The following is a 13167-nucleotide window of genomic DNA, read 5'->3' as shown; positions in this document are numbered from 1 at the left end:
AAAAAAAATATTCATAAATAAGGAACAAATTTGAAACCGAAAGATCCCTAACTATAGGGAAACATATGAAGCTTTATACTTTTAAACTGCTCTCCTCTAAAATTTGCGTTTTGGAGTTACGGGATTATACGTAGGGAGTGACGATATAATTTGTTCTTTATAGGTCGGAAGGCGTAAAAAGCTTCACGTAAAGTTTTATTATTGACTTTTTGATATATATAGCATTACAAAACAAATATATATTTTTTTAAACATTTTACATTGTGTGTGTATATTTAATCATTATATTCCCGTTTACTTTAATTATTATATTATATTTGCGTCGCGACAGCACAAAATAAAAGTATTTTTCTATATTCTTAACTGCACAGCAATTTGACTAGAATCTAAAAAACATCTAGGGTAAAAGGCCCAATTACTGTCACCTGAATAATAAACTCTGGCGTTATAGTGAATTGTTTTTACTACTTATTTATCAAAAACATGTGTTTTTCTTTTTATCTGATATTATTTGATATCTCTAATATAAAAAACAAAATAATACCGCCTCTCAAAATCTCTATTTTTATTTATAAATTTAATAATTAAAAAAGAACGATGCGAGAGCTATTACTGTCACCTCTTAAAATGAAAGAAATGAGACAAGAATGTTGAGTGCTGGATTTTTTGTTATATTAATTGCACTTAAAATTCTATGTTAGATTGTTTTCATGCATAAATTTTTAGGATTTATTTAATATTTTAAATAAAATAGCTTAGAGTGACGGTAATTGGACAGGTGACAGTAATTGGGTCTTTTACCCTAAGTAATAATAATATTATTAAAAAGAAAAGCGCGATAGTGTTTCTAAATTTTGATTAAAAGATCGACTTAAATTTATATCTCGCTCGTTATTAAAATGCATCCCTGTACATATACTACTCACAAATTTTTTAAGTGTCAACAAAAATATAAAATGTGTATATAAATATTGAATTTTATAAATAAAGATACATATACATATATTTATTTATTTATAATGGGAAGCAGTGTGTTAAGACCTCGAAGATATGCAAATCACAAACGTATAAATTTGTTTCGAGGGCAATAATTTATGTGATGACTTTTGCTGTTATGTTGAATAGAAAAACCAGTATAACCGGTTACAGAAATATAAGCGGAAAGTGCGCAGTTCGTAGAGAAAGATATTTTCTTCATTTTTATGAAACTAATTGTATGTATATAACGAACTGAAGATGTCACATATAAAAAGGCCACCCGATTATCCGGAAAACATTCTCGATCCGAGACTCATGAGACACAATGAGAAGCTTCGTGGTAAGTGTCAACGAAGATCTTTTATACTCTTGTTTTTCTTTTAATATGTGCATAACAACAACTATTTATATATAAATATATATATATATATATATATATATATATATATATATATATGTGCATACAATGCATACTTTTTGATAAATATTTTCTTTAACATTTAGTTGTTTCGTTGTTTTTTGTAATAGTTAAAATGTAAGATTAATGCGTATAGTTGGCTGTTTACTTGTTTTATTTATGATTTCTTTCCGAGCAATAGCAAAAACAAATTAATAAAAGCGCTTTATCCTTTTATTAGTAGAACTTCAAATAATTGATTATTAAATGAAAATATGTGTCACAACCGATGTCGTAACCAATGTACTTATAATGCCTGCCAAGTTTTTTTTCTGCTTAATATCTTACGCTATTCTTGATAAACATTTGAAACAACATTTGGTTTATTTTAAAATTGCGTGCAGATATTATTGTTAGTAACCGCCGGATCAGCGATAAATACGAATGATCAAAAGAAAGACAAGCGAAGTTTACTAGTGAATAAACTCGGCACCTCAAGCTACGATTTGTCAAATGGTCTTGCAAGATATCCTCCCGATCTCAACAACGTAAGAGAATTTGAAAACGATGAGTCTCTGGTTAACACCCTGATCTCCGCACATCCCTCCAGATTGAATTACAAAGGAAACTTTGATAATATTAGCTCGAGCAAACTTGCTACGCTTGATCAACCAGCCGGATTTGTGAGCAGTGTGTTACCGACTTTAACGCACGGCAAGATCAAGCGGTTTGCAAGAGGAAGACCAAGCGACACTCCCGACCGCAATGTTCAAGTTCCATCGACGGAGCTAATTCCACCGGATTATATTTCTCCGTTTGTAACTCCGACGCCGCAAACTACGCCGTCTACTCTTCCGGTTAGAACAACAACGCCGTCTTTTCCGATTAGAACAACGCCTTTTATTCAAATAATTCCGAAAATAAGCGGGAGTATCCTAGACGTAAAACCGTATTAAAAACGTACATATTAAACGTTTCATACCTATTTAAAAAATATCCGAATGAAAATCTTCACATGTTTAAAACGTTTTGTAGATGTTTAGTTTTTTTTTTAAATATAGCCACGCCTATTTTAAATACACAACGAACTGAATTAGATTTACTTGAAGGTCATAAGCATTGAACAAATTCAACCAGACAAAACAATTTAATCTACTTGCCTGCCAATCAAATGTAATTTAGATTCTTATCTTTGGATTCAATTACATACAATTGCCTAGTAAGTAAAATACTCATTAAATAATTTTTTTTAATTTCACAGAAAAGAAGTTAAAGAAATTATTTATTTAAAAGAGATTCAAATTAAGCATTCAATAAGAATTTTCTAATTGAATTCAATTCGAATCACCATGTGTATTAATTTATACGTCATCAAAAATATACACTTTGCACATACATTCAGCGTTTGGCTCTAATTGTAAGGCTTTATTTTTTTTTTTTATTGGCTTTTTCCTTCTATTTTTGACAATTACGTTACAACACATTTTTGGTCACTTGATGTGTTAAAAACGCAAATGAAATTCTAGTAACATTTTGAATGAACACGTGTATTTATATCCGAATGACACAATTTATTTGTATAACCATGTTAATTGAATTATCGTACTTAACACAGTGATATAACGTAGGAATAAGATCGTGCGCGTACAAAGTCTCAATATTGCTTTGAGAAAAGTTATTTAAGCAAAACGATTTATTTTATTCGCGTGTCACTTCATTGAATAAAATCAAACAAAAAGCAAATGCTGTGCGCGCGGACTCTGACACATCGCACAAATATCAAGAACTTATTGAAAAAAATATTACGAAAACTACACATGTTAGATTGCAGAAAAAATAAACACATTTTATACCGCAGAAATATTTTGAAAACAATTCGAAAAAGAATTGTAAAACGCCGAGAAAATGGTTTGTGTATTTTAACAGATTTTCCAAGAAAGTTTAATCAGACCCGAGTTGCTAGATGTACAATTGACAATAAAAAATAAAACTTTTTTTATAACAAAAACATTGAGATTTTTTTAAATAACGCTCTTTTCCTCATATTTATTTTACTTCATTTCTTATTTAAAAAAAAAAGAATGTTTTTTTATGTAACATGTATTTGTGCTCCTTTGTGTAATTCTCTAGCGCAATTGTATCATTCGCGCTCAGTCAGACGCGGAAAGTTTCCATAGCCACTTATGAACAGTTCGAGAATACGTAATGCAAAAACATTTGCATATATAAGGCGTAGAAGTGTTAATGAAGAGCACAGATGTCCAATGGTATAAAAATGATGGCTCGTACATTTCAGAAGAGTTTGTCGTTTTAAAATGTCGTACGCTACACATCGTGATCGATGGCCTTCTTGGCCATCTCGCATTACACTTTTATTAATTATATTTGCGTTAATGACAATAACGTTGCGACGAGTGGATGCGAGTCCGTTGTCGGATCTCGCGCAGGAATACGAGAATTTAGTGTCCGAAAATTCGACGAACAATTTGACGGACAGTTCAACGGATAATTCAACGGCTAGTACTGACGTGTAAGTTTCCATAAAATTATTATAACTTTTAATATCTTTTTGCTACAAAAAAAAAAGAACCCATAAAAAAACATCTCAAAATTCATTCTGTTGTAAATGTTTCTCTTTGCGACTTTCAGATACATCATAAAAGCTGTAGTTTACGAGATAGGAGTTCTCACAGATACGGATAACACAACAAGTGGCGAAAGTACCGAGAGGTAAATTCCTTATATATAAATTTTCTTTACGGCGTTTTATAGTTTTTGATTAAAATGACTAGATAAAAAATGATTACTTTTCAACAATAATTTTAATTATAAGAGAAATATTTCACAAAAACGCGATAAAGTTCGATCTCTGGTTTAAAGTGGTTTTTTTGCAAAATTTTTTAAATTTCACAAAAAGATTGTCTCTAGAGAAGTTGTTCCTATACGCGATGCAAATCGATCAAGCATTCAATATAAATTTTTGAATTAAATTTAATTCGAATTATAAAATGTAAAATGTTAATTTACACGTTAAAAAGATATTTTGCACGTACACATCCAGGGCTTGGCTCTCGCTAACCGGACTATTTCTCTTATAGTTCAAATATTACAAAAGCGCCGTGTAAGATATGTGCAATTCATATGAATTTGTTAATATATAAATTTCAATATTACTATATTATATTCTTATTTATCTCGCAGACACGAAAGAATCGATATATCGGTGTACGATCCACCGCATCAGGAAAATGAATTCTCCTAATCCAAGGATTTAGTAAAAATATATATAAATATAGCGGACATACAAAAATTATATATATAGATATCTATGTTGATCTATATACTATATATATGTTGATAGATCAATAGCAGGAACTAAAATAAATTATTGTTGGATATAAAAGACTGCGCGAACGACATACTTTTGTTATGTATGTATATATATGTATGTATTGTATAACTTATTAATTTAATATTATATACACATAAGATGCAACATAAACATAACAAAAAACGTGTGTAGATTACGTTATTTGTACAAATTTATGAAGATGTTCAATAAGAAAGTTACAAAAAAAAACTGTGAAACGTTTTTGGATTTTGAACAATGTTTTATTCTTTTATCTTTTTTTTTTTTTTTTTTAATTATGAACAATATCGCCTGTACGCTATAAACACATTGCTGTTGCAAAATCTGCGAGGCAGAAGAAAGTCGCGGAACAATCAGGTAACATAATTCGCAGAACAATTTCTCACGCAGAGACAAATAATAGGTATGTATATATATATATATATATGTATGTGTACACATTTCCACACACACGCACATACACACATACACACACAACACATACACATTTATGATAGCTCGGTCGAAGCGTGCGCAACACTAGCGTTGACCATTAAGTACTTTCAACGCTATTTTATTCTGGAAGATCCTCATGAAAGACTGTAACAGTTTAATATATTTACAAATCTTTTCTTTGTTTTTTTTTTTTTTATTTATTTGTTTTTTATTGGAATGCAAATAAGCGCGCAAATTTGTCAAGTGAGCTCCGACTAAAATACAATTATCATGTACAAATTTCGACCAAATATTACGAAGGGTAATAAAAATACTCTCGATTCTTTCTCTCTTTTCTTCTTTTTCTGATCGTATCGTGTATCTTGAACTAATGTACATTCAGTTAGACAGTAGGCACTGCACCTAAGTACCTTTGCCTTATCAAAGAATTAAGCAAAAGCACTGGTTTGTGAAATATCGATCTTAAGTAGTAAACGGCGTTACAGTAACTCTTCTCTTGTTTCTTTTTCGCATTTCCGTATAATATACAAACTTATAGCGCGTGTCGTGTGAAAAATAAATCAAATGTTACGTGCGGGAGACGTGCGGAAATTCATCTAATGTCTCCTCTCTCTCTCTCTCTCTCTATTTTAGTCTCTTTCAATATTTTACAAAATTGCTTGTACATAAATTGCGTATCATCTAACTCATGAAGTTGCAATTTTATCCTCTTTTTGCTTTTCGGTTTTTGTTTTTATTTTGATAAAGACCAGATGTCAATTACGTATAAATACCAAGTTACGAAACTCTTAATAATAATCGTAAAATATATGCGATAAAAATGAACAATTTCCAATCTCTCGGGGGCATTTGGAAAATGTTAACCATTTGGGAGGGGATTTAAGAGGAAAGAACGAGATGTGGAAGGGGAAAAACATGTAGGTACTTACATATGTGTAATAAACATCAAATTATTTACTAATAATAGTTGAGCGTCGATCATTTTCGGCATTAGGATTTATTCAAAAGAGATACCCTGAAGTGGGACCTGTGGTGTACCCAGGGCCAATGCTTTTTTTCAAAAAGCATGATTAACGTGGTGTCTAATAAAAAATAGAGGGCGTAATATGCTTCCGATCGTTCGCGCACGACTCGATACTGATATGATTTTCTCTTCCTATTGCCATTATAGATCGTCTAACGTAGATAAGGAGGAGAACGTTTCATTTGGTCTCTTTAGACACTGGTACGGAATCTGCAGCGTCAACAGACGTGCTTCTCGGAGAAGCTGCTGCAACCGGAACGTCCGATTTCGTATCCTCGTTCTCCGTTGCATCTTTTGTGGCATCTACAATTTTGTTTTCCATTACATTCCTGTTTTCCTCCGCGCTTTTAGAATCCCTGAAACATAACCAACGAACATATCCAAAGAACATTAAAAATTATATTTCATTTTCTTTTTCCAGTCAAACGTTACGCGTCAATACCTGTCAGCCGGTAACTCTTTAATATTAACGTTGGCAGCGGAGACAGTCGGTTCTTCGTTAATTTCGCTTTTGTTGAGATCAGTTTTTCTATCTGATAAATCTATCTCGGATGGTTCATTTTTCACAAAATCTCTGCTCTGCGTTTTGTCATTATCGCCAACAATCTCGCAAAAAATCGAATCTTCTGTTAAGTTTGCGGCCGTTGTATCCATCTTTTCCTTAAGCTCGTCGTGCGGTTTCTTGTTTTCCGTATTTTCCGCGCTCGGAGTGTTTTCGAAACTTTCGAAATTAGCCCAGCCAGTAGATTCCACCGGCTCCGGCGTCACATCCCACGGATTGACAGTTGGGAGCGCGGGACCGGTACTTGCGGGTTCACCACTGTCCCAGGCTAAAATTTTTGCAAATTTAATAAAACAATTAAACAATCTCGAATTTAAATATATATCTTTAGAAATCTGTAGAAAAAAAAACATACGATCATTCGTGTCAGCCTCCATATGCATATCGGTCGGATCCTCGTCGTCCTCGTCTGACGAACTAGAATCCTGATGTTGTTGCTTGGAGTGCCAATCTCGTTTGTCCACCACAGTCTGGAACGTAAGTTCTCCGTCTTCGCCCCATTCCAGACCGCTACCGCAATCCTCAAGTCCGGCCTTTTGCTTTTGCTGACACAGCTTTTAACACAACAGTATCATAAATGTATTATTTTTTTTTTTTGCAATGATACACCAAAGTATGTGTTTATACTGAGAGATTCTACCAACCTTATTGAACATATCTTCTCGTTTGTCGAGATCTTCTTCACTGAGGGTAAAGGCCAACGTTGTTAATTGGTCAACTGGATTACTATAATATCATATTTCTTAACGAAAACAGCAAGAAAGAAGTCTCAATGAAAGATACGTCGCGCTCTTTTTGTGAGTGCACTTTTTCGGCTTTGACAAGATGATTTTTTTCGTATACTCCTTATTATTTTAACAGCGTTATTCTTTTATCAACTACACACTAGAACGAGATCTCGCGTATATACTTACTGAAGCGCATCATCACCGTCATTAAACTCGTCGTCGGGGAAGCCGAAGTTCTCGATGAACGGAGGCGTTATCTGTTGACCTTGATAAGTGGAGTACATCTAACATAAAGAATATCAAACAATATATCAAGCAGCAAGTCTGAACATACATATGTAATAGTAATATCTATAAAATCAACACACAAGATGTCTATTTTGTTTTTACGCACAATTTTTTTTCAAGAATTTTTTCTAATTTTTCTATAAAAACAACACATTTTCCTCCGAGAATTTCAGATTTTTTCAGACATTTCAAATAAGACACCTTGCGATAACTTAGATATAGCTTATTTGATGTGCTGCAATTCAACCTGTTGCATGTACGCTTCTTGTGAGTAGGAATTAAAATCATCCGGATTTTCTTCCGAGTTCATCAGGTACACTGGAGTCTGATCACCCTTAAAATATTGTCATCATTAAATGTATAATATTTATTTTTATTAATAATAATATTTATTTAACAATTAGTAATAAACTGAGAATCATCTCGGGCTCTTAAGTCTTTAAACTAGTCGATGAATATAATTGGTCGAGTAGAGCCGTTCGCTGGATGTTGTGAGAAGTTTTTTTCGCAATATTTTAAATTAATTTGGGGAGGGTATCCGGGGTCCTTCATATACGAGATGCAAATCTAGCATCCTATATGATTCAAATGAATTGAAATTACAATTCAAAAACTCACATGAAAATGTGAATTCGTTTATATATATACATATGTGTATATATATACAGACATATTTTCCGCACAACATCCAGCGAACGGCTCTACACGACCAATTATATTCATCGACTAATTTAAAAATATTTATTTAGTTTTATTTACAAAAAAGTAGCAAAAAAACCTTATTAAAACAAAATATATTAAAAATATATTAATTACTATCACATACCATCATCACAGTTTGATGAATTTTATTAATTTCTACCAACTGTGTATTCACAAGATTTTCCCATTTACTAAGACACTCGGGTGATAAATTGTTCTTCAGGAAGCTGGCCAGTATATTATTCTTTTCACACTGAGTGACAATATTGTTTGCGATATTTATCAAATGTCCCATGTATCCCTGCCGAACGCCATTTTCCTTGTTTCTGCAATCGGATTCCCATATTACAATATTCATATTTCTCTTTCTGGAGCTATGTAAAACATATTCCGCGAAATTTAATACTTTTGACAATCTTACTGTTTACTCTCATTTTTATCCCACGCTTCTAAGATTCTCTCTATCAACTTGCACTTGATAAATATCTGAAAATTAACGTGTGATATCGATTTATTATATAATATTTCTCAATATTTTTTTAAACAATTTTTTTGTGCGGCAAACATCTGTAACTTACATTATTATAAATAATATCATTATCCCGATGTCCGCAATTAATAGCTAAGGCCAGGCACTGTTGTACTTGTGTGTGCAAGAAATTATTCCATGTATATTTGAAAAACAGACCCTACAAATTCAGATTACAAATATAAAAATAGAAAATGATAAAATAACGGAAAACCTTATTATTAGAAACAAATTATACATCATGTAGTCTTACCAACAATGTTTGGAATGTTCCCATATTTGCTAAAGTTTCATGGATCTTTAAGTTTTCTGTTGACAATAATGCACTTAACAACTTTGCTACATGCAAACGAGTATTTCCTAATGGACATTCTAACAATCCAACTGTTGTTTTTACAGCCGGTTTCTGTAAAATAAAATTGTAGTTTATAAAATAGCATAAAAAATACAAATTAAAAAATTGTATACGATTAAATATAAATTATGAAAATATGTCTATACAAAGATGTTTTTTGAAGCTCTTACATATGGTGGATCTAAAAGAAGTTTATAAAACTGTTCCAGATATGGTAGAGTAGAGTTCGTGATCTTCATACATTGCTCATTATCCGCAACGTCTTCGGTATTATTGTGTACATCTCCCTCATTTGATGGGCTGCAAAAAGTTTTGACTATTATATGCCGCTTTATTTATCTGCAAAATATTTTGATATTGTAAAAATGTTTTAGCCATACTTGCTAGTTTTTTGACCTAAGAGCACCAAAAGCACCTGTATACCGCCAACAATACTAGTTTCTACCTTTTCTCCAGTTAGGATAGTGTCTAATAATAAAGTCACAGTTTCTTCTCTGTAACAGAATGATTATTGTTCAATGTAAAAAGATAAAACTCATATAACAATAAAAATCGCAACAGTAACAGTAATACACATTTACTCACGATTCTAGAGTATTTAAAATAGGATCTGGATCAGCACGCTCTGTAGATGTACGTTGATTTTCTCGAGCTACAGTCACCATATCGCAGAGCAATTGTGCAGCATTGGCATGTTTAGTTGCTTCTGAAGTAGGTGCTAACAATTTCACCAGTCTTTGCACTAAATGTTGACTATCTAACCACTATCAAAAACAAACATGTTACGTAAAAGATATATTGGCAAAAAGCAACTAGAACATTATGCATAGAAGTCATCTTACATTCAATATATTTTGGCGCATTTCACTGCCTTCAACCTGAGTAACAAGTTTTAGTACTAAGTCCATAATAGCAGATGTTTCTAAATGTTGCAACAGTAGATCTACACATCTCTGACGACTCTTAAGAAATTCTAACACCTGTAAGCATGTGAACTGATAGGAATACCAATTCTGGAATAGATGGAAATTTACAGGATGGATAGATGTTTTGGATGCCACAGGAGAGACAAGAAAAAAAGATTTATTACTTAACTAATATAATATTAACAATGCATTTTTTAAATCACATATATCTCAAAGAAAATATTAAATATAAATTGATTTATGTATCTTACTTAAAGACATTTGATATTCTAATATTGTACACAAATCAGATTTTCACAATTACCTGGTCAACTTTACGTGCGACAAGTACTCCAATAGTTTTACTAAAAAACGATGCGAGTAATGGATTTAATGGCTGATCTGTATCTATGAAAGAATATAATTTGGCCAAAAGTGCTTCATCACCTAGAAAAATAGTTTTAGAATATAATCTATAAACAACTCGCAAATTTAGATATGAATATATTAGCGTTTCTTCTTACATTTTAACAACAACATATAACAAAACTAATCAAAACTAATCAAACTATCTTGCACCTGCTAGTTTTTCGTTCAATGTAGGCACATCACAAGTGAGCAGCTCACAGGCGACATTAGGATATTTGTAGCGCCAGCGTTCCTCAATGTCCATGGATGGTTCTTTAATAGTTAATGTCACTAATTCCTCCATAACTGCAGGCCTCGTGAGACTATAAATTATTATTGCCACAGATTGTTTAGCAACTTTGATCCAAATATTATCACCACTAATTATATCCAATAAAACAGATAACTTGTAATACAAATACTGATTTCACTTACTATTCAACTAGCTTTTTGTTCTGACTCTTGCATTCTTGTAGGATGTCTTCCTCATCCATCAATTCGTGCAGAGTAACATCCTGTAAGCATGAGTAACAGAGATCAGATAGTTTCAACAACGACGATTATAATTCAGTAGGAAGGGGAAAGGGAAGGGTCTCCACTATCTCTGCCGTGAAGAATAAAAAAGAAAACTCGCCTCTTTGTTGAGTAGTGCCTCGATATGCGGCGATGACACGTAATTATTCGTCCAAAACATGGTGTCTGCTGATGTTGGGCTTACGGTTTGACACTTTAAATTGTCGTGCGGTCACGATTTATCGAAGCTCAGAACAATCGTCCGACACGCATTGGCGTGGCGCGTGCACGCACGTACGGGGAGGAAACGAAACGACGGCACGTTGTGCTAACTCACTCGGCCGCTGAGCGGCTAACATCGCACGTATGCGAATATCGTATTTCTGTCGATGTCTTTTCCGCCGCGCTGCGCGCAATCCCCACTATATCGCGCCTCGCGTTACTACTAAACCACCTCCAAACGATCACCACCTCCTCCGTTCATCCACGGTTGCCACTCTTCGCCCCGCCGCACCTTTTAGACACCTTTCGTCGGAGGCAGCGACGTACGTGATTTCGGTGATTAGGACGCAGGATGACGTCAAGCAACGAAAGGATACAAAAATAATGTCCAAGGTTCGAAACGTGGATCATCGGTCACGGGAAGCGAACGCAAGTCGACGCTTTCAATGGCTTTCAAGACTGAGCGGTCGCGCAAGCGCACAATACGCACGTTCTTCCTTCTCACAGATAACCGTTTCTTTTTACGATCATATAGGCCAGTATTCATTTGCTGCGTTCAGGCCTGTTCTACAATTACGGTCGCAAGCTTTAAGTCGTGAGAAATTCACCAATCACAATTGACCATTCTTCTGTGATTTTGTCTGTGATTGGTTAATTTCTTAAGGGTCGTCTACAATGGAGAGTTGTAGGCCGTAATAGTAAGAAATTGACCAATCACAGACAAAGTACAGAAGAATAATCGATTGTGATTTGTCAATTTCTTACTGTTACGGTCTAAAACTCTCCGTTGTAGACGACCCTTTACGAAAGAGTTCGTGCGGAAGACCTGACGGAATGGCGTATGGACTAGCTTTGAAGGTCCAAGAAGCCATAAATGCAAACTAAACCAAACTCTTCGGTTTCGGTTGATTTGTAAGTTTGTTGGCCCTGATATCAAGCCACGTCAAAATTAGTGTCAAAATATAATATTTAAAACAAAATGGCAAGTACAAAATAAAATAAATATTATACCATACAAAAGATATCGACAACTTTTATATTTTTTATATAAAAAATTTGTTAAGAGTTAAAAATTAAAAACATCTTTGTCTAGAATACATACTATACATCACATACTGTAACTATGAAAATTAATTTGCTATGAAATGCACAGAAACTAAAATACATTAATATAAATTAAATAAAGAGTAGAAAAAAAAAAGAGCCATATTTATATGTTAATACACTCTAATCACTTAGGTGGAAATCGAGTCAATGACGAGATATGTCTCGCCAGTAAATCCAGCTGTTTTTCCTTTGCTCGCAGTGGTATTATTAGGAATTGGAATATTTTTCACAGCATGGTTCTTTGTATACGAAGTCACGAGCACTAAATTTACACGAGATATAATCAAGGAACTTGTCATTTCTTTAGTTGCCGCAATATTCTCTGGGTTTGGAGTATTGTTCTTGCTGTTATGGGTTGGAATTTACGTATAGGTAAAACATTGTAATATAAATATTTATAAAGTCTTGCTGTAAATACAAAAGTTTTCTAAAAAAAAAGTGGATGTTCTAATTAAAATATTTATAAAAATTTTAACATAAAAATCTGAAGTTTTTGTGTTTGTTTCAGCTTAACTAAGTGGAGATAATGAACTATGCTTTATAATATTTTTTAAGAATAAAAAAAATCTGTATATATAAAAAATTGCATTATTACACTAAATAAATGCAAATGTTAAAGAAGAAATTCAGCTTAAAGTGTAATT

General features: G+C 33.1%; 4 protein-coding genes across 5 annotated transcripts; 3 read left to right on the top strand and 1 right to left on the bottom strand.

The window, feature by feature from the left end:
- The first annotated feature begins 841 nt into the window (after positions 1 to 841).
- On the top strand, positions 842 to 3341 carry LOC109858290. The gene is made up of 2 exons (XM_020435390.1): positions 842 to 1318; positions 1780 to 3341. The coding sequence occupies exons 1-2, from the start codon at positions 1304 to 1306 to the stop codon at positions 2329 to 2331; spliced, it is 567 nt and encodes a 188-aa protein (XP_020290979.1). The 5' UTR covers positions 842 to 1303; the 3' UTR covers positions 2332 to 3341.
- A 190-nt stretch (positions 3342 to 3531) lies between these two features.
- LOC109858291 lies at positions 3532 to 4871 on the top strand. The gene is made up of 3 exons (XM_020435391.1): positions 3532 to 3905; positions 4025 to 4105; positions 4577 to 4871. The coding sequence occupies exons 1-3, from the start codon at positions 3691 to 3693 to the stop codon at positions 4635 to 4637; spliced, it is 357 nt and encodes a 118-aa protein (XP_020290980.1). The 5' UTR covers positions 3532 to 3690; the 3' UTR covers positions 4638 to 4871.
- Positions 4872 to 5361: 490 nt separating this feature from the next.
- On the bottom strand, positions 5362 to 11901 carry LOC109858298 (serine/threonine-protein phosphatase 6 regulatory subunit 3). 2 transcript variants are annotated; one of them, XM_020435401.1, is made up of 18 exons: positions 11316 to 11901; positions 11117 to 11196; positions 10853 to 11004; positions 10599 to 10720; positions 10211 to 10381; positions 9954 to 10132; positions 9749 to 9862; positions 9539 to 9668; positions 9267 to 9419; positions 9063 to 9173; positions 8906 to 8970; positions 8609 to 8810; positions 8030 to 8116; positions 7681 to 7778; positions 7411 to 7450; positions 7122 to 7320; positions 6647 to 7034; positions 5362 to 6560 (listed from the first exon to the last, which is right to left on the bottom strand). In XM_020435401.1, exons 1-18 carry the CDS (start codon positions 11373 to 11375, stop codon positions 6383 to 6385), a joined length of 2529 nt encoding a protein of 842 aa, XP_020290990.1. In that variant the 5' UTR covers positions 11376 to 11901; the 3' UTR covers positions 5362 to 6382. The 2 variants fall into 2 exon arrangements, with proteins under 2 accessions (XP_020290990.1, XP_020290989.1); XM_020435400.1 differs by having other exon boundaries at positions 7411 to 7492; positions 11316 to 11900.
- A 362-nt stretch (positions 11902 to 12263) lies between these two features.
- On the top strand, positions 12264 to 13148 carry LOC109858311 (transmembrane protein 258). Its single transcript, XM_020435421.1, has 3 exons — positions 12264 to 12398; positions 12656 to 12895; positions 13032 to 13148. Exons 1-2 carry the CDS (start codon positions 12396 to 12398, stop codon positions 12893 to 12895), a joined length of 243 nt encoding a protein of 80 aa, XP_020291010.1. The 5' UTR covers positions 12264 to 12395; the 3' UTR covers positions 13032 to 13148.
- The last annotated feature ends 19 nt before the right edge of the window (positions 13149 to 13167 follow it).

The sequence above is a fragment of the Pseudomyrmex gracilis genome, unplaced genomic scaffold (assembly GCF_002006095.1).
Source record: "Pseudomyrmex gracilis isolate BER0280 unplaced genomic scaffold, ASM200609v1 scaffold_197, whole genome shotgun sequence".
NCBI classification, from domain to species: Eukaryota; Metazoa; Arthropoda; class Insecta; order Hymenoptera; family Formicidae; genus Pseudomyrmex; species Pseudomyrmex gracilis.
This window is presented reverse-complemented; position numbering and strand designations above follow the sequence as displayed.

Excerpts from the sequence above, each read along its gene's own strand:
- LOC109858291 (XM_020435391.1), top strand. The coding sequence starts at position 3,691 with ATGTCGTACGCTACACATCGTGATCGATGGCCTTCTTGGCCATCTCGC. Across the intron at positions 3,906-4,024 it reads TCAACGGCTAGTACTGACGT|ATACATCATAAAAGCTGTAG; the intron begins GTAAGTTTCCAT and ends TGCGACTTTCAG. Across the intron at positions 4,106-4,576 it reads AGTGGCGAAAGTACCGAGAG|ACACGAAAGAATCGATATAT; the intron begins GTAAATTCCTTA and ends TTTATCTCGCAG.
- LOC109858298 (XM_020435400.1), bottom strand. The coding sequence starts at position 11,375 with ATGTTTTGGACGAATAATTACGTGTCATCGCCGCATATCGAGGCACTA. Across the intron at positions 7,321-7,410 it reads GAGAAGATATGTTCAATAAG|CTGTGTCAGCAAAAGCAAAA; the intron begins GTTGGTAGAATC and ends TTGTGTTAAAAG. Across the intron at positions 7,035-7,121 it reads GGAGGCTGACACGAATGATC|CCTGGGACAGTGGTGAACCC; the intron begins GTATGTTTTTTT and ends CAAAAATTTTAG.